The sequence below is a fragment of the Poecilia reticulata genome, linkage group LG18 (genome assembly GCF_000633615.1).
Source record: "Poecilia reticulata strain Guanapo linkage group LG18, Guppy_female_1.0+MT, whole genome shotgun sequence".
Classification (NCBI taxonomy): domain Eukaryota; kingdom Metazoa; phylum Chordata; class Actinopteri; order Cyprinodontiformes; family Poeciliidae; genus Poecilia; species Poecilia reticulata.
Window position 1 is genome coordinate 18,352,506 of NC_024348.1, and position 24,316 is coordinate 18,376,821.

The window sequence follows — 24,316 nt, forward strand, 5'->3', positions numbered from 1 at the left end:
CAGTGGCTCAAACAGATCCCAGGAACAACATCAGACATCTCAGTCCAGAAATGTGCAGTTCTAGGCACAGCCAAGATACTGCGCAGAACCCTCAAGCTCCCAGGCCTCTGRTAKAGGACCCGAGCTCAGAGGATGAAACAGRCCACCCGCGGAGGGTGAGAAGGGAATTTTTTTTTTTATATATATATATATATAATGCCACCCCTGAAAAAGTCCCTGCCACCCTCTTGTCACCCCATCAATATTTTTCTAGATCCGCCCCTGATTTTGGAGTAAAAATGCAGCCACAAATGCAGTCTTTTGGACTATGGGGTAAAAGGCTTTTCTACCTTGGCTCCCGGAGTTAGCCGTGGCTGTAAGCTGTTTACTACTAACTGTTAAAGTAGTTTCTCCGCCTCTCCCCGTAGTGATCGACTCCCTGCAGCTACGCAGCCCCGCTATTCCCCTGCTTGGATCTCTGAGTAGCTGCCTTTCAGACTGCCTCGGTGCTCCATGAAGCACCGAGATTTAGAGATTCTCTAAATCTCTGATACTCTTTGTCTGTTGCTAATAAGAATGATCGATCAGCCATTGTTGCCATGGAAATCCTCACTGCGCCGCGGATTCCGGCTGCGGGTTTTTCCTCTTCGTCTTCCTGCTGAAAACAGCGCCGCTGCTTTTGCGCGCCCGCTTCGGATGTTACATCCCATGTTCATTCTTCAGGTAATCCTTTATATACAGAACAGAAACCGCTAAGCTAAAAACTAATTTCGAAGTGAATGCTACCAGTCGAAATTTGCATTAATTTCGCGATCTCACTGCTTTTGCAGCTGCTCCGTTCGTGCCGCTACTCCTTTCCGCTTCTTCGTTCCGCTTCTCTTTCACGGTTACTTGCGCAACTTTACTTTGTTTCTTAGCAACAAAATACAGCCCATCGTTATTTATTGAAGATTTAACATTTCCAAAAACACAGGAATCTAATGTTTCGTTTTGTACGTTTGGAAGCCCATTCCCTCTCACATAATCGGAAAAGCCGGGAAATGGCGGCGCTTTTGACATTTCTCTGACATTCGGAAAAATATGGTTTACTAATGTTAGCATAACTCCGGTTATACTTGGCCTATTAACACAATTTAAAAACTGGTGTGTAGCTTATAATCTGCACTTTAAGCTCAAGTTGAAAGTGAGACTCAGGGAGGCGGAGTCTTGCTGCTACGCCGTAAAAAACTAGACGTTAAAAAGAGCTGTAAGGCTATGGACCCCTATGGTTTAACGGATCGATACACTGGGATGAAAAATCGATACTTTCCTAGGGCGGAAAATATCGATATATATCGCCGAATCGATTTATTCCATCATATATTAGGGCTGTATATGATGAATGCATCATATACAGCCCTAATATGATGCATCCATTGATGTATATGTTTAAGATGGCGTACTATGATTGAAATGGTATCACTCCACAAAGCACAGAGTGAATGGTTTGAAGATCCATAAGACAGAATTACCAACCCTGGATCACGTTTATTGAAATCAGGTGCTTTTATTTTGTAATAACTAACCACAAATACTGAGCTGTCGTCAACCACTTGGTATCAAGCAAACCCAAACCATTGCTGCCATCAGAGTCTGCTGTACTGCTGTCCGACGTGTCTTCCTTCACTCACTGTTTGGACTCTGTTGGATCACCCTAATCTGATATTCTCCATCAGATTCAGATCAAACTCTGTCTGGACTTTTTACTTCTGGTTGTTAGTCAAATCTAACGGGGTACTTTAAACTTTGCATGAATAATCTTTGACTCATCTCTAGTCTCAAGGGTCCCAAATTACCAAGGAATCACTTTTGGGTCTCTGGTTCTTTGGTTAAAAAGTGCAGAGTAATCTTTACTGCGATCCATATTTGTATTCCGATACCATAATGTGCTAAAACAAAGTAACACATACTTTGAAAGGGGTGTAGGTGGCTAGGAGAAAGCTTTTCCATCGGATTGAAATTGTGTCAAAAGCTGAGAGTCTGCAGCCCGGCTGTCAGGAAGCACCAGAGAAAGGGCTGCCAGTCACTGCAGGACCGCATCGGCTTATTCCCATTTAGAGTCTGGCTGCTGCCATGAGTCTCGCTTCTCATTTAAATGTCACTGAGATTAATTGAAATTCATATCCCAACATGAAAACCATCCTCCAGAGTGAGTGAATTGTAATCCTTTTGGTGGAATCTCTGTGTGCTTTGACGCTCGGGTGGGAGAGGTTTAAATTACAGAGCGAAATCGGCCCCAAAACAGACGGAGTTCACTCAGACCTCATCGAAGAAGAGGCCTCGTTCACCTCAGTCGGATAATGACGGCTTCCAGGCTCTCGCACATTAAAAATCATTTATCTCAGTGAAAGCTGCTGCTGCGTTTGATAGACGATGAATCGACATAGTAATGGTGTTGTAGTTCATTTTTCTGTTTGAAATATGAACTGAACTTCAGCAACACCAAATTATCATGTCATTAAATCTCGTCCTGGATAAATAAAAAAAAATATTTTCACAAAGTGAATTATGAACTAATGTGGGCATTCGATTAAATGCTTAGTTGACATCTTGATATGCAACGTTTTTATCTCCTGAAAGGTAATTTAGTTGAACTTTATCCATTTTTGTTACATCCAAAAGTCTGTTTTATTTTTTCCCAAATTCCACTTTTTTGTTTTTATTTTGACCAAATAGTCAATTGAAAAATCTGCAGAATGCACATTTATTTTATCTGACTACTCTATTAATTGTCAGAATAATCAATAATTATTACTTTGTTCACACAAGCAATTTAAATAGAAATACAAATCTTTTTGTGTAGTAATTTGATTCTGATTTTTAGGGTCACAATTCGATTTAGAAACAATTTTTTTTCTGTTTAAACTATACAAATTATGTAATTGACAACAATATTTAAATTATTCTACAATGCTCCATACTTTATCAAATTTAATCAGTTTATAGTTAAAATATGGTTAAATAGGCTTATGCTTAAAATTCAGTAGTTTAAATTACCACTATTACATTAGCTTAGTTGCTTTTTCTTAATTAGAAAAATATTAAAGAATTATTCAAAATATTAAAAAAAACTGGGCAGATTAAAAACGTTTTCTGAATCAATTCAGAATTCCCAGGATCAGGAATCTTTTTTTTTTTTTCCAATAAGAACTAAATGTTCCAGTTTTAAACTGCTGGTGCTCTGGTACCGAACAACTCAAATGGTTACAAATGAGCTCAATAACGCTCTCCAACCACGTTCTGGTCCAAAACTGCTCCATCATTCCCTGAACTGGCAAATTTACAGTAAATGGTCCTCATAATTGCTGAGCATAATAATGATCCAGGGTAATAATGCCTTATGAAGAGTTCAGGGCTAAAAACGCTGAGAGAGGATGAGTGTTGAGGAAGATTACAACCCTGAGCACGGCAGCAAACTCTCCCACTGGAAGCTATAATCACCTTTTTCAAGCAGAGTTCTGCAGCCCACAGGTCAAAATGATGGATGAACCAATAGCAGATACACAACACCCAATAAAGGGAAAGGAAGGAGACAGGAGAAAGCATGTCACAATAACAAACTGCTCCAGATGGGGCATCATGGCAAGAACTCAAGCTAAGGAAAGACCGAATATGCAAGAGTGATCTTGCATCTAAGACAAAGCAGAAAAAAGGAGATTTAGAGCATCAATTAATCACCATTACTGGTTTATTTTATTGTATTTTTTTGTGAGAAAAGATGCAAATCCGTGTTTACGTCTCCAGTCCCAGCACGGCTGTCGAAGCAGCTCACTTGGATATGACTTCTCAGAAACCTCCCTTGCACGCCATCAAAGCTGCCACCTGGAAGAGCACCGCTTGAGCTATTTCTATAACTCATACGGCGCAGCAACAATAAACTCGCTGGCGAGAGCAATGAGGTAGGGAATTGAATTAAAGCCTGGGGACGAGCAGTCCCCTCCGGGTGGAGACTGGCTCAGGCTGAAGGCTGAGATAGAGTCTGCTTTTTACAACTCAGATTGGATTTTCAGCCTCCTTGTTCGGGCAGCTGGAACGACGGGCCCTTCTTTCATTTGGCGCATCTGTCTCAGGTAAACTTTGAAAGAAACAGAACTCAGTGGCGTCTGTTTAAACACAGAGCAACAATGCTGAGTGAGAAGGAGAAACACTGAACAAAATTTCACAAAAATCAATTTTTAACGTTTATTCCTGTCTTATACCTCCTGTTTCTCTTAAGTACTAAGTTATATTTATACATAATACAGTCTATTAACTAAATACCCTTAAAGTAGTAACATTTTGGGGCACCACAGCCAGTCTGAAGTAACAATAGAATATTATCTTAGTGAATTGTCAGATCTGAATAATTTTGGACTTATTTGTCCATTATCAACGGTTTTGATGCTGCCGTTGCAATATGTTCTTTTGTATACTTAATCTAAAATAATTCCTTCCTTAAAGCCATAAAGTCATTTTATGAGGTTACAGACTCAACGGATCAATGCAAGAATGTGGTTGGAAGTTGTTTTCTTTCTGTAGAAGGTACAGCTGGTCCAGTTCTTCTGTATTTTACTGAATTTACTTATTCCATTTATTTGAGATGATAAGGCTGCATTCACACCAACTTTGTTTAGTGCGCTTTAATCAAACTCTGTCTAGAAAGTCCAGTTCATTTGGGGAGGTGGAAATGCGTAATTGAACTCTGTTCCTCCTAAAAGGTCTCTTGTTTGGCTGACGTGAACTTTGGTGCGGCTTGAATATATATATATATATATATATATATATATATATATGTGTGTGAATGTTAAGCGGACCAAACACTCCAAAAGCAGGAAGTGGTCTATAGTGCAGGGCATTCTGGGTAAATACAGCCGAAACAAATGCAAGAGTCTAGCGCTAGCAGCAGAAATGACTTGTGGACTTTTGCCAAAGACGGAAGGAAAATCCTACAACCACTAAAATCTGGTGGTACTGCATTTTTGCTTATATTTTTGAAGAATTGTCTTCTGAGGTTTTTGTGTAGTTTCTTTCGGTGACTCTTGTTGCAGCACCTCCACAGGCGGGGAGGGGAACAACTGGGTTTGGATTGTTTGGCACACTGCAGAGTTGCAACTTTGGTCCCCAATTGAATTGAGTTGCTCAGGTGTGAAAATACCATAAAAGAAAGAAACGTTTAGATTTGAAAAGTTTCAAATAAATTTTTCTTTGTCGAAAAGTACAACTTCACCTCTGCGCTTCCAGCAACAAAGGATCTTTGCATAAATACCAAGTTAAGGAAGACAGGACTTTGAGAATAACTAGGGTTATTCATTAATTAATACCACTAAAACTAAAAATGTAGGAGGTTCCAAACACTGAATGAAAACAGCGATGCCATTCTGTCTCACCTGGTACCGATGTCCCCAAAGCCACAAACACCACGGCCGTCACGGAGTCCTTCAGTCCTATCGTGCAGCCGAAGTGCGAGGCCAGATCCCCGGTGACGGCAGTGAGGACGCCGATCAGTGAAATGGAGACGAAGAAGCAGGCCCAGCCATTCCAGTACTCCGTGGGTGGGACAAAGGCAAACAGAACCTTCCAGAACACTGTGAGGAAGTGCATGATGTAGTCGAAGCAGGAGGGTAGCCGCTCTTCGCCACTCTCCTCCTCGTCATCATCTCCTTCAGGGGAAGCAAGAGATTAAATATAAACAAGTCATACATGAACTAAAATTTCTATAACAGTGAAATTACAGCCAATAAACCTTTTTAACTGTAGGTACTCAGAAACACTGACCATATTATTTTAGTTTTTGAAATTAGCTTAGTTTAGCTTGCTTTAATACCAATACTCTAACTGGGTTATCAACTACAACTAGACTTGCATTCCCTTATTCGATCTTAACTATGTCACCACCTGGTGCTCTTATTTAGAGTTCAGGTATAATTAACTGGTTCATTTTGACCTTGAAGTTTTAGCAGCAGCGCTAGCTCCAACGAGCTAAAATAAGCTAGCATACAGTGGCATAATCTAGCCTACGTTAGCAGATACAGCAGTAGCAAAAAAGGATCATTATCCAACTCATCTAAATCTGAGGAAGCACACCACAGGTTCCTTGCGGTCATTATTCCTCTAAATTCATCTATCTGAAATTAAGGCAATAAAATAATTAACATTTATAAAACAATATATAACTTTGCCTTAAACACTGGCCTTAAATTTTGTCGTGTCCGGACTATTTAACCGCGTTTAATCTTGTAGATACTTTACAAAAGTCTGGAGGCGGTTGAGGCTTCCACTAACTAGCTGCTAATATACTCTACGCATTTAAGAACTGACTTACACAGTTTCTCTATAAAAACAAAGTTGATTTGGGGTTAAGTTTCTTTTCAAGGAAGAAATTTCCTGTATTGGAGACAAAATGTGTAAGAATTTTGGGTAGATGCACCTTAATTTAAATGTTTAGAGGAAAACCAGCTACTCAGTCTGAATGAAACCGGACCAGAAAATGTAATAAGGACAAAATCTTAGCAGTTGATCCAAAAGTGTTTATATTATATGTTTCACTTGGTGATTTTGCGTAATAATTTACCGAATGTGTCTGTAGTCGGTGAGTATTACCTGCGCTGACAGTAACGGCGCTGACAAACTGCTCCCTCCAGCTGCTGCTTCCCACCACCAGGGCCAGGTTCGTCTTCTTGATCAACTTATCTACTGTGTTCTGCATCCACACACACAGGAGCACGCATGCAAGAGCACACACACCAAACGGAGCAACAAAGACACAACCCCGAGTTGTTGATTCACCCGCAGCCACACACAAAGAGAAAAATATCGTTTTCAAGTCCTGAAATTCACAACCCAAGTGGCAGAAGTATATTTAGACACTGATGAGACGTTGAGGTGCAAGATGTGTTAATTAACACATGCCATGTTTTAGAAATCGAGAACATGCCGTTAGGCTTTTCTTCTGGGCTGAAAGATAACAGCAGCTGGGAAAATGGGAAAGTAAAATATCCTGATTCAGTCAAATCCTGCAGGATTTACTGCATGTGTGCTTAAGGGAGCATTGAAAGTAAAATATGTTTGTTGATATAAGTAGGAAAAATCTGAAATTAATCACTTTGTGTTTTGTAGGGAAAATATGAAAGACAACAAACGAGTGAAGAATGAGCACTGCATGCATGAGAGAGGTACCTTATCAGTAAGCAGAGTATTTACTGCTTTCTACACATGCATAAACACACACACACACACACACAACAGAAATGGACAAATGAGGCACAATAAATGAGTGAACGAAAGAACACAAATGATTTATCACATCAGAATCAAACAAAATGGTGGAAAACGGAGCAACACAGTGAAAAACGGTGACAATGAGCTGCTTGCAAGAAATGCCAAGTCACTTGGCATTTCTTGCAAGCAGAAGAACCATTGGGATTATTTAACCCAATGGTTAAATAATCCATGCTTTGATTATTTAACCATTGGGCCGTCTCTGAACTAATTACATCCATAAAGGTGAAATATGTATGAAACTGAGCAGAAAGCTGGCAGGTTTTTATTTCCTGGATCAGTGAGCAACCAGCAACTTTTCAGAGTCTGATATCTTGCAGAAAAAAAAAGATTAATAAGGTTTTTAAGCCTTTTGGAAGTCTGATCTAATAACATCTCAGGAGAGAGGATTACTTTGCATGGTCCATTACATGCCAACAAGCCGAGATTTATGAGATTAACAATCAAATCTTTTACTATCATCCATCTACAGTGTTTGAAAAAGTATTCACACTGCATAATTTTAGCACATTTTCACACAATCTAATGTTTTTAAGTGGGATTTCATGTCACAGAGCAACACAAAGTGGTGCATATTTGTGAATTGGAAGGAAAATAAAACCAGTTTTTCAATCTATTTGGAGAAATAATCTGAAGATGAAGTGGTTTTGTATTCATCCTCCCTGAGTTGGAGTTTTCACCTAAAACTCAGTTTGTCTCCAACTTATTTGCACTTAGAGACACTAAAAGGTTTGTTCACACTCCTTTGTAAAATAGCTCATTTCAATTTGCACAGTTCAGATTTTTTTATGTAAACCCTTTCTATATTAGAAATGCATTAAAACACACAAATCATCTTTTTAATTAAGACATTTTATTGTCTAAAATGGAGCATTGCTTTAGTAAACACTTGCTCATTTGTAGCAAATGATAAATGTTGACTGTTTTGTTTGGATTACCAATCAATAATTGGATAGAAAAAGTTGCTTAATACATTTTATTTTTTAAGAATTTGAACCAGGTGAAGGTAAAACTGCAACTTGAGTTCTAGGTAGAACATATTTACAAAGTGTTCTTTTTAAATCTTATGTTTATATTTTTGTACCGTTTTTGCTTAATTAATGCTCTGAATGAATTGTTCTTTCACTCAATCACCTTTTTAGAGCCTGTATACTCCAGTTAATGATTAATTTAATTTACAATTATTACAGTAACTGAGAAATTACAATTACTGTATTTTCCGGACTTGAAAGCGTTTAATTTGATCAAAAGACGACGAGGCGCCTTGTATTTTCTTTTGGAGTAAAGCAGCGCCCTCTAGTGAATCAATAAGGAATCATTCAGGTTGTGCTTACTGACCTCAAAGTGATTTTGTGTGGTACGTGACGCTCACAGCGCTCTGTCAAAACGTTTCAGCTACATTACGGCTACCGTAGTCAGGAGAGTCGTTGAGAAATACGTGCTGTTCTATGAATGACTTATGACTGTTTGTTTCGGTTCATTTTATATATGAAAAAATATCTAAAATAGACCGTTTAACAGTGCGCCTTATAGTGCGGCCAATACGGTAATGCGATTAATCATTTCAGCCCTGATCTGAATGGTCTTGACCGTTTTGCAGTTTAAATGATCAAATAATGGACCGAACAGATGCTAAAATACTGACATATTGTTTTATGTTAATATAAATATTGCTCTTCCTTGTTCTCTAATATTCTGACAAACTGCTGAAGTCTTCACAGAGCCGCTGGATTCATGCTGAGGTCAAACTGGGTGACTTCTGAAGGGTTACACAGGATTTTATTAAGGCCATCGGAGTAAACGTCAGATACAAATGCTCACTCCTCTTCCACTTCACCATGTTGCAGGACTTTGTGTTGTTAAGTCGCATTAAGTCAAAGCAGTATGAATACTTTTACACTGTCCTGCATAGTTTGGCTACAAAGGCTAATCCCAGCGCACACTCACCTTAAACTCGTAGGACTCTTCGATGATCACCTCCAGTTGGGTGTGTTCACCCAGACTGGGGCAGCCCATCTTGGCCACCTCTTCCTCCTCCGCTCCCACCAGCGGTTTGTTCTCGTTGGAGTCACCTGGGTGAACAGCGGGGTCATAGGTCAGCAGCAGTCAACATGTTCTGCTTTAAAACATAATTTTTTAAATTATATTTTTATTATAAAATGTAATGTTTTTCAGTCTTTAGGATAAACTATAAGTTAAAGTAGTTTATTTGCCATGCTCATCTCTCTGATTAGATGCGAGTCAAGTTTATGAAGATGCTTTGTACCTAAAGCTAGCATCACTAGCTAGCATGAAATGGAAGATGCAGTGATTTCTCTTTTGGACTTATATTTGATGTTCTCGCACATTGTATTGTCTCTCTCTTTTTAAACGTTTCTTATACTTGATGTCTTTTTTTTATAGATGTAGCCTTTCTGTGTTTGTCTCAGGACGACTGCTTCACGACAGACTCACTCAGGTTCAATGTATTTATTCTAAGAAAAGAGGAACTCAAGTTGGTGGTCAACTTTAGTCCAGAAGCTTCTGCCCCACAGTTACTGACGGCAACAGAAAAAAAGGGGGCGGAGCTGTCAAGCTGTCAGTTACTGGTTACTATGGTAACCACCAACTGCCAGGAGCTGAGTAACAGAACTTAATACACCACTAAATGTCTGGAGAAACAACTTGTTCACTAAACAAGATAAATTCAAAGAATAAATAAACAAATTTTGACGAACTTCACATTTATAATGTTAAAATAAAACTCTTACACATATATACATGCTGTGACTTGAGTAAACCTGAACCTGAAAAGTTTTTGACAAGAAAACGACCGAAGGAACAGTTTAGTAGCCCTGCTGTGGAGGACACTGCTGCAAAAAACAAAACATATTCACAGGAAACTAAAATCAGACAGTATGAGGCATCATTTACGCTAAATTAAAGTAATAATTATTGACTTTTTTTTTTTTCCAAGAGTCAATGTTTCTTTACATATGTTGTCACATTGTGTTGGGTTTTTGCAAAAGGTGTTTTTTTTCTCTGACCAGAAGCTGATGCTGTGTGGAAACCCCTGTCCTAAATCATGCAAACCTCATGATACTTTCTCTGTTATTAGTTTCCTTTCTGAACATTTCATTACTGGACAAAAAATATCCTAGAAAACTGAGAAACTATTTCCAAAAACCAGCAAGTTAGTCAAGCTACTGATTGGCATTAAACTGTCAAGCTCTGCTTTGCTGTCTTGTCAAATATTCTTGCGATTTGTCCGATTTTACGCAGCAGCTGAAGACGTTTCATGTATTATTCAGTCTTTTCACCATCCTTAATTTATTCGCTGCAGTGGGAATTATCACTGAAAAGCATGAAGTCTGCAGAGCGAAGATGAGTTTTATTATTGGCTGTCATATCCCTCATGGGGAACCCAGGCTGTTCAGGAAGGCTTTTCACTGCAGAAACAAACGGACGCGCACTTTCAGCATTCTCCAACCTTCCTATCACCTCGTTACCACCTGTCGCATCGTTAGCCGCTCGGCTCCTTCACAACGCCCGTGTCCTCGCTCAGGCTGCACAATTGCTGCCGGAGCTGCTATCTGTGTCTTCCTGCTCTAATTGAAAAGCGGAGCATGTGTTACAGTAAGCGTGTGGCGTGTTTAAATGTCAGACTGCGTGTTCTTTAGCCGTGTTGTAAAACTAATTATATTCCCCTGTAATGAAACGCGCCCCAGGCTGTTGCTCCTTCTTGTCCAACATCTTGACTGTGAACCTGTAATCCACCAGAGGAAGACTCTACCGCCATGCTCACTCTGTGGTGTGCTTAATTGATGCTACGTGTAAAACTCAACTGGAAATATTTTAAAGATATAATGGTGATAAGTGTAGAACATAAAAAGCACATTTCCACTCATTTTAGAGCCAGAAAGTTAAAAATAATCTCGTATGACTCATTAATGTGTCATAATCTAACGTCTTATTGTTTCTCAAAGTAGCTTAATTAAATAAAACTTTAACAATGTGCTGTTTGGAACAACAGAAGCAAAACAACGCCTTTCTAACATTAATATTTTTGAATGAATGTTGTGGTTCTTACTGGAAACATAGAAATATGATGTAGTGAGCGTCTTGGGTTTGTGTGTTCAGCATCAAGTTTCTCTGGTAAGAAAATGTTTTTATGATTATTATTATTTGCCCTTTCTACATTCCCCTCTGTCAGCGCAAAATATCTGCTGATTGTGATTAAACACGTCAATTAGTTCAATCTTTTGCTGCATGTTTACCCACAATAATTGGCATCAAAATCAGCTTTTCTTGTGTCTGAGCTAAATGAATGATGAATTTTATATCAGTAATTTAAATTCCCCACATCCACAATATTTGTGATTAAACGCATAAATTAATTGAAACCTTTACAGCATGTTTACTGACAATAATTGTCATCAAAATTAACTTTTTTGTGTCTGAGCTAAGTGAATGACACATTTTATATCAGTAATTTAACTTCCCTACATCTGCAGCATGTGTAGCTTTAGCTTAAAGTGATGCTTTATGGCCAAAAACATGTTTTATGAAAGCTGATAGATTTTTGACAGTGGTATTACTGTACTGTAATAAACTCTTACAAGGTAAATAAAACTACATTTTAGGAAGCAGCCTTCTTTTCACAGTCGGGTCTAGAGGCTCAGTAATGCACCGAATGGAAGAGGTTTTGTGAAAACCTCCGAGGAGCAATTAGCTGAATGTGGGTACACGTAACATAAACTAGACGGCAGATCTACCATAATGCATTTAAATTAATCATTTAGACTTGATTTAGTTACATCAGACTAAAAAAATTTTTTAAATTATTGCAGAAATATAGGCTTAGTGAAAAAGTATGTTTAATACTTGCTAATTTTGAAATTGCAACCTTTGAAACTAATAAAGGTTCATAGGAACACATCTAACATTTTTAACTTGTTTTTCATCTGTAGATAAATTAATTACAGTGAAAAATAATTATTTTCTGTCTTTCACACATTAAAACTGCCTGCATGTGGCTGACTTGGTCAGGATGTTTGAGTCTGTGTGTATTTAGTGATATCTGCTTTGTGAATCCAGTGCAGGAATAAACACATATGGACACTAAAACAACTAAAAAACTCCCCTCTTTATTTAAAAATGTTAAATCTTGTCCAACCCATCTCTGCCATGCGTTAAAACACAAAGTTTCCGAAATTAATCAGAGTTCAGATAATCAATAAAGGGTTTCGAAGTGATAAATTTGCTCCTTGCTTAAAAAACCACTTTTATTATTTCAGCATAAAGCAGACAGAGAAGCAGACCCACCATGTTTCTGTCCGATCTCCAGCAGAACCGGCTCTCCAAGCTCAATGGTGAAGGTTTTGTTCTTCTCATACTCTTCATCGTCAATAATTTTCACCTCAATGACCTTCCTGTTAATGAGAGGACAGAAAAAGCACGTTCAGTGAATGCATGTTAATTATGCCCTCAGCATTATTAGAAGTTGAGAAGCAGCCAGAGGTCTCTTCAGATCACACAACTTTAAGTAATAATTAAGAATATAATCTAATTGTCTCTGGTTTAGCAGCCATTAGGTCGCTTTACAGAAAAGACTGAAGGCTCAGGTTCATGTTGACAGTTCCATACTGTGTACTGAGTATGCTAATATCTGACTCCCGGGTCCTGAAAGATTATTTTCTGAAGCTGCGGTGCATGGCGATGCTCAGCTCAGCAGCCATTGTGATGTGCATTCAATTTAGAGTCACCCTGAGGCCAAGACTAAAACGCTGCGCAAAGAACTTTTGGGAAAAACGTGTGCAGAAACCCAACCTTAAAAAGTAGAGTGGGGGAAAAAAGAGAGAGCTGTGAAGATGGGCAAAAAAGTAACTCCAACCACAGCGGCAGCAATATCCCAGCTGGTGAGACGTAAATGGGATCTGTACGGAAATATGGATGAAGAAAAACCCCAAATGTTTGGTTTCTATGGAGGCCCAGAAGGGCCAACAAAGTGAAAAAGCCACAACTAAATCTGCCACTGTAACAAATTTTGCTGGGCGATAAATTGCCCCGGAAGTTATTGCGATAAACGATAATATTGTTGTATTTTGAGACCACTTTCATATAATCTATTGCTAAAGGCATAACAATGCAAGTTTTCTCTCTACACAGTAGAGCTGGAAGACATTATTCCAAAATAAAACACGACAAACAAATGTAAATAAAAACCCACACACAACCAAAAACATAAATAAAATGGATTATGTTTCTGTAAACAAAATGGCTCTTCAAAATGATTAATAATCAAAATGATGGAAATCATTAAGCTCATTTTAATTCATCAAGCAATTAAATCAATGTTTTGTGTTTTGCGACAGTCCAAAATCTTTATGCTCACAGTAAAAGGACTCTTACATCTGAATAGAAAATAATTTAAGAGCTGTTACAATTCATTATTCATTTGTTTAAAATCATTAAGCTCATTTTAATTCATCATATTTGACATCTTTTTTTTTTCACTTTTTAGAGCCTGCAGGGTCATTTCTGTCTCCGTTTCCCTCCACCAGACAGTTTCTTGATATCTTCACTCTAAAGCTCTAAATAGGCTTTGGTTAGGAGAGGTAAAAGAGTCTAGAGACAAAAAAACTATCTCAACGAAGCTGGGGAAACTTCTGAATACTTTAAAAGATGAGAAATATCTCGTAGTTGATGTAAAAAAGGGGTGTCCAAAGTGTGGCCTGGGGGCCATCTGTGGCCTTTGGACTGATTTTTTTTGCGGCCCCCAACTGCAATTAAAAAATGATACAAATTTGGAGAGTTTTAATTTGTAAACAGGGTAAAATTATTACCAACATAATTTTCTTACAAAGTATTTGCCTTTTTATAACCGAGTTTTAACAAAGGTAAAATAAAATGTATCCAGAGATTTTTTTTTACTGAAAAAAATCAATTAAAAAATATTTACTGCGTACTGGTCTGTTTTAGGAATCCCTTAATTTGTCATATGTAACGTTCTAACTCTCTCAGAACCATAACTGTTGTTTTTTATTAGCAGTAGCTGTAATTATGAATCATAATAAAAATAAACGGTAATAAATCTAGTGAAACTCTATACCTCATCATACGATGTGATGACTCGTACATTTTGTATAGAAAAACATATCAGTGTTTAGAAAACGTTTGGTATAAGAGTTTCTAAATGCAATATTTAGTTGTTTTACAATTAATATTGAGTGACTTCATAATTTTATTCTTCTGTAGACAGAAAAAAAAAAGTTTGAAGGAAGAATCAAAATGAAAAAATTAATATTTAATGAAATCCACTTACTGACTTCACTGGAGAAATAGCTTTTACTAAATGTCAATTTAAAAATTATGGAATCAGATTTTTCACTTTTGTATTCAGAATTGATTGAATTAGACTGGATGTAATTAGATTAGTACTGGACTGGTTTGTTTTTGTTTATAGCTTCCTGTGATAAATTTTGTTGCAGTTTGAAAAGGATTAAACTGATTGAGTCTGGAGAGAAAGTCTTGGTGCAAAACTTGAAAATTGGTTTATGGCGTTTCTGAAAAGTGGGATATAAAGTAAGAAACATGAGCAACACCGACTGGGTGCTGTTGACTATTTGAATCTTTCTGAAGTCAGATTTTTCTAGGAGTCGACCAATTACCATTCTTTTCTCCTGATTTTTAAAGTCCAAATCTATAAAAATTTGTTAAAGCCGGTCTTTGTTTGGAAATCTCTGAATATTTTGTGGCTCGGTTCTGCTGCTGCAAGAACTCCCACAGCTTAATCACACTCCAAGAATTACTTTTATTGTTCACAAAGATGGACACATTAACCCAACATTAAATACATCAGGGTTGTACTAATCACAAAATCTTATTTGAATGATTAAAAAAACCCTTTTCTGAAATAAAACATGTAGCTAAAAAGCTATGACTAATTAGTTTTGACTTTAAGCTAATGCTAGCTTAATTCGGCAGTTAGCTTCAGCTAGAAAATTCCACATTCATTACTAAGAAGCACTAGCCTTTCCTTGTAAACAAAACCTTATATTTAAACAATACATTCTATGATAAACCTGTGGCTTTTTTGTGCTAATCAAAGTTTTGATTTTAGTTTCTTGCTAGCTTAATTAGCTAGTTAGCCTGAGCTACTAAAGTGTGTGGAGGATGAAATCATCTTGAAATCTTTTATAAGATGACTTCTATAAAAACTGATACATTTAATTATCTCAGCTTTACATTTTTTCACTAGAGCTAAAAGATTTTGCAATGACGGGTTTAATTTGATCAGAAATGTCTTTGAGTTTAGAGACGTATTAATACAATGTTGAGGAGAGGTGTGATAGTTGTATTTATTGAATGTGATTTAATTGATAAATCAGGTATTTCTAAAATTCATAATTCCAAAGTTTTCTCTTTAGCTTCATTTCCTGAGTAGGTTATGCTGCTGTTGAAGTAATTTGATCCAAAGTTGATTTTATTGCATTAACTGGATGCATTGCATAATAATAATATATCAAACTTAATGACACTTTTTAGGACACTCAAAGACACTTAATTATAGATTATTGTGCATTTTTGATGTCATACCGTTTCTGTTTCCAATATTTTCTTCCCTACCAGGGAAATGTGTCTACAGTACAAGCTAATGAGGATTTATGAGCAATTATCCAGAAGTATGATTTGAAGAAAACAGGAGAGATAAAAACTAAACTTTTTTATTTTTAAATAATATTTTTAGTAAAATATAAAGCAGATATTGAGAGACAGGAAGTGAACAAATGACGCCTGAAGACGAGCATGACTAACACGCCGTTCCTGCTGAGAAATGAGCGTTACGACTCACTACACACCGAGCTCATTCAGGGGGACAAACAAACAAACAAACGATGTTTTTCTGAGGACATTCACTTCATAATTCATTGATTGGATCTTTAATCTGAGCGATGTCTGTTACAGCTAAGAGTCAAAACCTCAAAACCCATCAAATCCATCCTTATAACCAGACCAGGGTGTCCTTATTTTACCCCAAGTGGTCCAACACCCAAGCTTGTCCTTAATACGGCACACGGTGACTGCAGACACAGCAAAACAAATTATATAACGGCATGAATGCACAAACTTCCCTGTATTTACTTCATTGTCGTGTTTATATGAGCAGGCAGCCGTCGCTGCACGCTGACCTGAACATCTACATACAAACAGTTCAGCTTACAGCACACAAGCAGGTAAGCATGAAAACACGGCTCCCACTCAACACCTGGGCGATTGCAAACATTATTCACCCAGCGGAGCAAACTGCATGGAAAACACACTAATATATAAGCAGGAAGCTCTTGTTTACGTCTATTCCCACTTCTCTGCTCTTTACTTTGCAGAAATAAATACACACATACATGCATTTTATACGCAGCACCGCTGTTAATGATGCATGTGCAACATAAACGGTGTTAAAGCCTTCAGCGTTGTGGATGTCGATGTGGACTCCTGGGTTAAATGGCTGCTTGGGCAAAAGTCCAATTGGATCCAATTGAATCCGGTCCAAGAACGGCTGGGAAAACTATGACATGTCGGCGAAAACATGAAATATTTAATTATGCTTCTGAACAAGAGCAAAAAGTTCAACCTTTCATTTGTTAACAGAGCTGAGTAGAGTAGCTGAAAATTAAACTCGAGTAAGAGTAAAAAAAGTATTGAGTAACTGATCAAATTATCAATTGTTCAACTATTAAAAACTACATAATTAGACGGACCAAAATATATAGTTAAGTGGACATTTTGGTATTTTAAGGACGAAAATGACAATAATCCAATTAAGTAACAAAAATTCACAAATTCAGGCAAAACAAAATTTTCCAAATTAGTTTCTTTAAATAAAAAACTCATGAAATTTTAACCAAAACTGCAGCTGTGTGTCTGTTTCTGGTGACGTTTTGGTTAAAACAGAAATTTTACTCAAGTAAAAGTAGAAAGTACAGTGTAGTACAAATACAAAAGTTACTACAGTAAATGTAATTGAGTAAGTGCAGTAACCCGTATTTGTGTTTTAATCTGCTGTGAGCCTGAACAGAAGCAGCTGCTGGTTTTAGTTTTAACTCTTCGTTCTTGTTTGAGCTTTTTCTGGGCGTTTCTTGCCAATTAAAGGATTGACAAAAGCTACTGAATTCAAGTGGGAGCAGGTTGTTGTTTTAAAATGAAAGTACAGATGACTTCTGGGTTCATGAGCTAATTGGTCAGTGTGTCCCATTTTTATTGAGGCGCTGGAAAATAATATGTTGATCACTCACAGCGCTTCCAGGAATTATTCAGAATTTAGGATTTGAGGGATTTAGCAGATTATCTCCTCACTATCACCACTGAGGATTATGGTTGATCTCAGACATAGAGAGGCTTGACATCAGAGCCGTTTGAGCAGAGAAACTTAAATATCCTCTAAAAATACATTTGATGCATCGTCTAATTAAGTAAATAACGGTTTAGCATCAAAACCTTTGGTTTACTTGAAGGTTGAGAAGATTCGGTTTGTTTTGGACAGTACAATCAATCTTCATTAATGTCTTCCAGATCTATTCCTAAAATAAATCTCAGAAAATGTATATATTTTATTACCTAGCGATGCAGAATCAGCAGAAGTCCCTTCTCGGCCTCTTTAAAACATGATCTTCTGCACAGAAAACTCGTCCCACCACTGCTGCTGACGCCAAAGTCTCTTTTTCTTGCTCCAGTCTATTGGCTTCCAGAGCTGACAGGTCATTTGTTTAAATCGCACCAGAAAGGCTCTGCTGCAGTTTGTTTTTAGCGATGCAGATCATCATGGAGGTGCAGCAACGCCAGACTGTTTTCAATGAATCTATTTCATGAAGCGATACGAACGTTTTCAAAGGCAACAAAAAATGACAAGAGGCTGCTAATAAAGTGGCCACTAATTGCATATTCTGCACAGCTTTGGTTTTGGGGATGAAACGATTACCTGTGATGAATCGATTGTGGAAATAATCAATTAAGTTAACGATTAATTGGTTAAATCAGTTAAATTGGGCTACTTCACCAGCTTGACTTCAGGTTGGGTTTTTTTGACGCCCCTGCTGTAACCACTGCCGTCTTTACTGGTTTACATTCCAACAACTTCAGCAAATAAAGTCACTAATCAGGGATAAAGGGTCCAAACATTTGAGAAACAACAGAAATAATACTGGCCTTTCTTAGAACCATGTCTTCCTATAACATATAATTACCCTGTGATATTTTCAAATTTCCTTAAGTATTTGTATTTTGCAGAGTTGTAACATTTATTTATCCAAACTAAGCTTGTATAAAAAAACGAAATGTCTTTAAAGAGTTGCACTTGGACCTCAGTAGGAGCGCCTCCGCCTTGTGGCGTCGGCTGCCTTTCAATCGATTTGGAGAATATAGGGCATCATAACGCTCGGCGTCATTAATAATTTCTCAGAATCCTCGCTTCTCTCCAGCCTTTACCTTCGCCCCTCTCGCCGTCTCATCTTCCTCGTGTTTCTGCCTTGTTACTTTTTGACATCTGCTCCCTGGAAAGTTCTTTTGTCAGGCTCAACGCCTCGGCCTGTCAACAGTCTGACACCAAACACAGACGCACCGACATACTCCGCCAGGTTCGGTGAACACACCGCTGCTGCCAGAAATGGAGTTAAAAACCCAGAGCAAAGGAAGGTATTGCTCACTAGCAGCTCCGGACAGGATTTTTAATTTAGTGGAATGGAGAAGTTGTCCTTGTAGTTCGATTGTTGCGCTAAAGTTTGTTGCTAAGCGAATGACTGAGCGACAGCCTGATTTGATTAAGTTGGGACCTCGTTGCATTACCTAATGGACGAAACCTCTGCTTACGTCTTTATCTTTAATCTCTTTCCTTCCCAGGCTCCTCTGAGTCCAGTTCTGCGTTTTGATTTGCAGCCGTCAGACGCGTTGTTTTAAATGTTAATAAGAAACAGCATTTTCAAACGGGGCATCTATGGGAGCTGCTAAAACCAGCCAGTAATTTCCTTGAGTAAAGGTTGATTTATGTGCCTGCTTTATTCTCCTTCTGATGAAAACCTGGGCTGTAAAAAAGATTTAAGAGCGATACTTCAAAAACAATGCAGCGCGTCTAGTTTACTGCCTTAATAAAGTGAATAATGAAGAGATGGGAAGTGGAAAAATTGATCAGCAAAACTGGAACAAAGACGGCAAATAATACGCTGCAGTCATGGTAAAAAGAAAACACGACCTTTTGCAGATTAAAGGTTTTTATCTGCCAGGACATCATCTAAATTATTGTTATTATTAAGGTAAAAGTGACCTAAATATAGTCAAAAAGAGTAAAATATCTTAGAAAACTAAGCGTATACCAGTATTTAAATGGGAAAGTATCAGTGAGGTGCAAATGTAGGAGGATTTTGGGTTTGGAGATTACAGAGATTTAATAAGACTGTCCGGATGGACAGACGTCCACAATGACCTGAGACACATGTGTCAAACTCAAGCCACTTGTGTCTTCCTTGAAACTTAGTTTCTTAGTTTCAAGGAACTAAGAAATTCCCTTTCTGATTTTTTTTTCTATACATTTTTGACTTTCCAGGCTCAGAAAATAATTTTTTTTAAAAATTCAAGAAAATTTGAAGTTTTTTTGCAAAACATAAAATCCTCCTTTTTCTCTAACTACTACGGTTCTAATACACACATTTCAGCCTCAAAAGGAATAACGGCTGTTTTTAAATAATGCGAAGACGGTTTCAGATCGAGGCTGTGAGGGTCTGAATCAGGCTTTTGCTGCGGCAGCCATGTTTCTGCTGATCCTCTCTGATTGAAAGCAGCACAAACAAAACCTTTGGAGAGAAGCCAGCAGAGAGAGAGAGATACAAAGCTCTTAAAGGGGAAGATATTCCCTCTCCTCATCACAGATCCATAATGAGGAGCTGTACAACTCGCACACTTTGTCACCCACATGACCGCTCCTGATAAGTCGTCTCCAGCTGTGCTGAGTAATAAAGTTACACCTCAGATGTGGACGGGGAAATAGAGACGGCTAGTTTGAGGACGGACAAAAGACCGTCAAAAGAAAAGGTGAGAGAGGAAATCTTGGCGCATTTACATTTGGATCCAGTTATTATCAAGTAAAACCAGCAGAAATAAACAATGTAAAGAAAAACAAATATAGTTTATGAACTCTAATCCTAATTAGTTACTTTTCTTCTGTTCTAAGAAAATGAAATAAAGGAAAAAGGTGAGAGAATAATGGACACGATGACGAGTCCTGTCACTACAATAAAGTTTTCTGGACGATAAACTTTCCCAGAAGTTATCGCGATAAACGATAATATTGTCGTTTTGAGACCTTTTTCAAGGAATATAAATACGGCTTAAAAATGCAAGAACATATTCTCAAAGATCAATAAACTTTAACTTATAGTTTAACACTGGAACTGGAAGACATTTTAAATACCCAAAATAAATAAAACAAATGAATTATGAAGGAGCTAGATGAGACCAAAGCACTGAAGACTTTTATCATCCAGTTTTTGGTAGAAAGAGGGAAATAATGAATCATGCAAATGGAAATAATTGAACTTGTTTTAATTTATCACGGTATTAATTGATTTATTGCTTATTGAGACAGAAAGGTGTTGAGGATTAAATTATGGAGAAAGCCAAGAGATGCTGTATGAAAAATATATCAAAACGGAACCAGGGAGGCGGTGATGTAGGTAGGAACAAGTCCGAGTGATTAAACTTGATTAGAAATGCTGAGAGTACGAAGTTTACAGCAGAGAGGAAGTGGAGCAGATATCAGCCATGCGGTCATGAAGCAGCGACGGCCGAATGAGGCGGCGCGGCGCTAACACGCTTTCATTTCTCCCCTGATCATCATCCGCCCTCACAGCTCCTTCCCGCTCCGCACCTCTCCCTCCTCTGCACATCACATCCAATCAGCTTCATCCGCACAAACGAGGCCGGCGATGTTCAGCCGCCGAGCAGGAAAACATGACATGCGACTGTTCACGGGGGGTGACGCAGAGGGAAGCGATCCGCAGATGTTGTTTCTGCTCCAGTTTTGGAGGAAATATTCCTCTGATGTGATTATGGTTTTCGTCAGGAGAGAATGAAAAGGAAGCGCTGCTCGTCTGTGTGGTTCCGCGTCCTAATTGAAAACGCTGCGTCCTCCCATGTCTCGTTTTTATCCCTGATGCTCGTGAACTTGAGGAAACGAGTCCAGCATCAGCGATCATTAAAGAGAAACGGGATCATTGACTTATTTCTTTGTTTTGTTTGAAGGTCCAGTCTGAGGCATCGGGGCTGTGTTTGAGCCACCTAGATAGTTTTTAATTAGTGATCCGGTGTCCTGTTGTGGTTCTGATTTGGGTTGAATTATTGCGTATTTGGACAACTGTTCCTTCTGGCTCTGCAGCTGGAAGGATGTCTGCTGTAGCTTTTTTTTTTACTTTCAGACTGTTTCAACAACCGTGGCAACATGGTGCTGTTTTTACACCTGGGAGTGGCTAATTAGCATCTTAAAATGTCAAATCATGCCTGACCTACGACCCCGAATCCCAGAGGAGTTGAAACGGAGATTCATGGGTTTGGAGCAGAAAGAGAAGAAGGAAGTTTAAAACATCTCTTCTTTCTCAGAACTTTCTCACACTGCAGGTCTGGAAGCTCAATCCAGATTTTTATGCTGAAGTCTGATTTCTTTTTCATTTTTTGTGAACGGCTGACTTCCCTGACGCGACACCAGCGTGCAGAAGAAGAACGTAGACGACTCAGCAGCAGCGCATTGTTTATGGAAATAATATCTTTGTTTATAGACTGATTTTAAAGATTCGGAGCTGATCGTGTCGTCACAACACAAAGGGAGCCAAGAAAAAGAAAGCACAACTGATGGCTGTTTGTGGAGTATTGACTGCAGGTTCTGCAGATGGTCTGTTTGGATCTGTAGTTTGAGCCAGTAGTGATACAGACTTCTTTTATTTTGATTAAGCTAGTAATAATAATAATAATTTTCAGCCATTGTCTGACTTCTTCTGGTGCAGAATTATGATGTAAAAGTCGGATAAAATGTGGCCTGACTCTTCTGACTGAAAACAATCGGAAACGTATCCGAATTAGTATCACGAATCGGAAACGGGCCGATCAGACAGCGGTAAAACGGTTTGATATAGGACACAAATGTGGAAGGTGAAAGAAAGATCACATGCTCGACTCTGTCTCTGCCTGACTTATTGACCGCATGAACGGACGGGGATTTAAAAAGGAGCGGCAAAAGCAAATGAGGTGGATTAGCAGTGTTTCATAAGAGCTAATGGTGTCATCCAGGAAGATGGAACATCATCTCTGCTGCCCAGAAACTGAGCACAAGAGTCACAAGACTGTCATTTAACAACAGTCTTCAGTCAGAGGCTTATTCAGATTCAGTGCTCTACTGACTGCTACAGGAGATACTTCCTGCATCACGAAAAACCTTTGTGGTTGATCTGCTCAGACTGGATATGTGCAGATGATTTAAACAACGACAGAGTCTCACTTCGTGCACAAACACCATCTATGTCTGATGTAGAAACCACATCATTGTTTTAAATCAGTCTCCTGTTGTACTTTCTATCTCCATTAAACTTTTAATGCTGCAGAAACACGACATGAAACCAAAGCCTGCGACACAATTTTCTCCTTTATCTGCTGCATGACAGAAAACAGACTGTTTATGTAAGCTAACATACAGCAGATGAAACATTAACAGAGTCGATGTTTGATCAATGTGGCTCACTGCTCAGGGGGTCATACCTTTGGTGTGATGGAGGGGCAACTAATTGTGCTGTGGTTCTTTATTAAATCAGTTTGAAGAATATTTCAGGGTTTCCACCCAGAAAACCTGATAAGCCCAGTGTTGGGGAGCTACAGGGCGGTCGTCCAGCGCCCTTCTATGTTTTTGAGTTAAAAAAAATGTTTGATGTTGACAGAAAATGTAAAAATATTACTAGCTAGTCATGTGTTATTGGAAGACATTACTCAAAATACCTAAATCCTGACTATAAAGTCAAACAATAAAAATGTAAAATCAGTAAACGATGCTTAGCCTGGTGGGCTGAATCAGAGAATAATTGAGGGAAAAATGACCAAGACCTGGTAGTAGAATAAACCTGGAGAGAATATTTCTTCTTCTTAAATAAGCTGTGATCACAGAGCAGCTAAACATAAAGAAATAAACGATCAATAGGAACATCCTGTTCTCTACCATAACTTCTCTCTTCTCGTTTGTTCTCATGTTTGTTTTAAAGCTCATTGTGAATTTATGATGTGGCTGAATGGAGCGCTAGCTAGCTGTCGCAGCACAGAGGCTAAAGGAGCTTCAAACTGGGCGACTTCAGACACCAAGAGACTCAGATGTTGTTTATCTTCTTACGGTTCCCTCAGCGTCTTGCGGAATGATTAATTCATCAGTTTGTTTTCATGTTTCATCCCATGAGGCTTCAGTTTAAAGCAGAAACCAAACATGCAGCGTTCAGACGCATTCAACATGTCTCCCTCGTTTTTAACCGTTTAAAAACACCAACAGGCTTTTCATTTACAGCAGGTATTTATGAATGGACGATTTTTAAAAAGGGAAACTTTAAAAAACACTGACAGGATAGAAGAATTCAAGGAAGAGCAGAGGAAAGGAAATATTAAAAATGGATACAAGTGAGGATGTTGGAAGGGAGAAAACTAAAGGACAGAAGAAAAAAGTAAACAAGGAAGGATGAGGGAAAATAGGCATGGCCAGTAGTTGGCAGTGTATTGTATGATGCACTCGTGTCCATGTCAGTGATCTGTGTGTATTTATGACATAAAAATCCTTAAACACAGGAAAACGGTTTTTAGACAGCTGTCTGCTGCAGTGGCATGAAAGGGTCAAAGTGTGAGTTAACGTCAGGAGCATGAAGGGTTGTCAGAATCAGGACTTGCTGAACTCATGTTTACATCTCAAGGTGAAAAGTTAAACATCCTGCTCTCCCATCTCCCTCTGCTACCACCCAAGGAGCCACCAGTTGGTTTAAGCGACTGTGGCCCACAT

At 38.3% G+C, this 24,316-nt stretch overlaps 1 protein-coding gene across 2 annotated transcripts in view; it reads right to left on the reverse strand.

The window, feature by feature from the left end:
* Nucleotides 1–24,316, reverse strand: part of LOC103480746 (sodium/calcium exchanger 1-like) — a 109,522-nt gene that overhangs the window by 14,468 nt on the left and 70,738 nt on the right. The window contains exons 12-16 of one of the 2 annotated variants that reach the window (XM_008435908.2): nt 12,580–12,686; nt 9,223–9,347; nt 7,174–7,203; nt 6,598–6,697; nt 5,385–5,657 (exon numbers count right to left, since the gene is read on the reverse strand). In XM_008435908.2, the coding sequence (XP_008434130.1) occupies nt 5,385–5,657; nt 6,598–6,697; nt 7,174–7,203; nt 9,223–9,347; nt 12,580–12,686 (635 nt within the window). The remainder of the gene's footprint in view (nt 1–5,384; nt 5,658–6,597; nt 6,698–7,173; nt 7,204–9,222; nt 9,348–12,579; nt 12,687–24,316) is intronic. The other variant, XM_008435909.2, reaches the window with a different exon arrangement.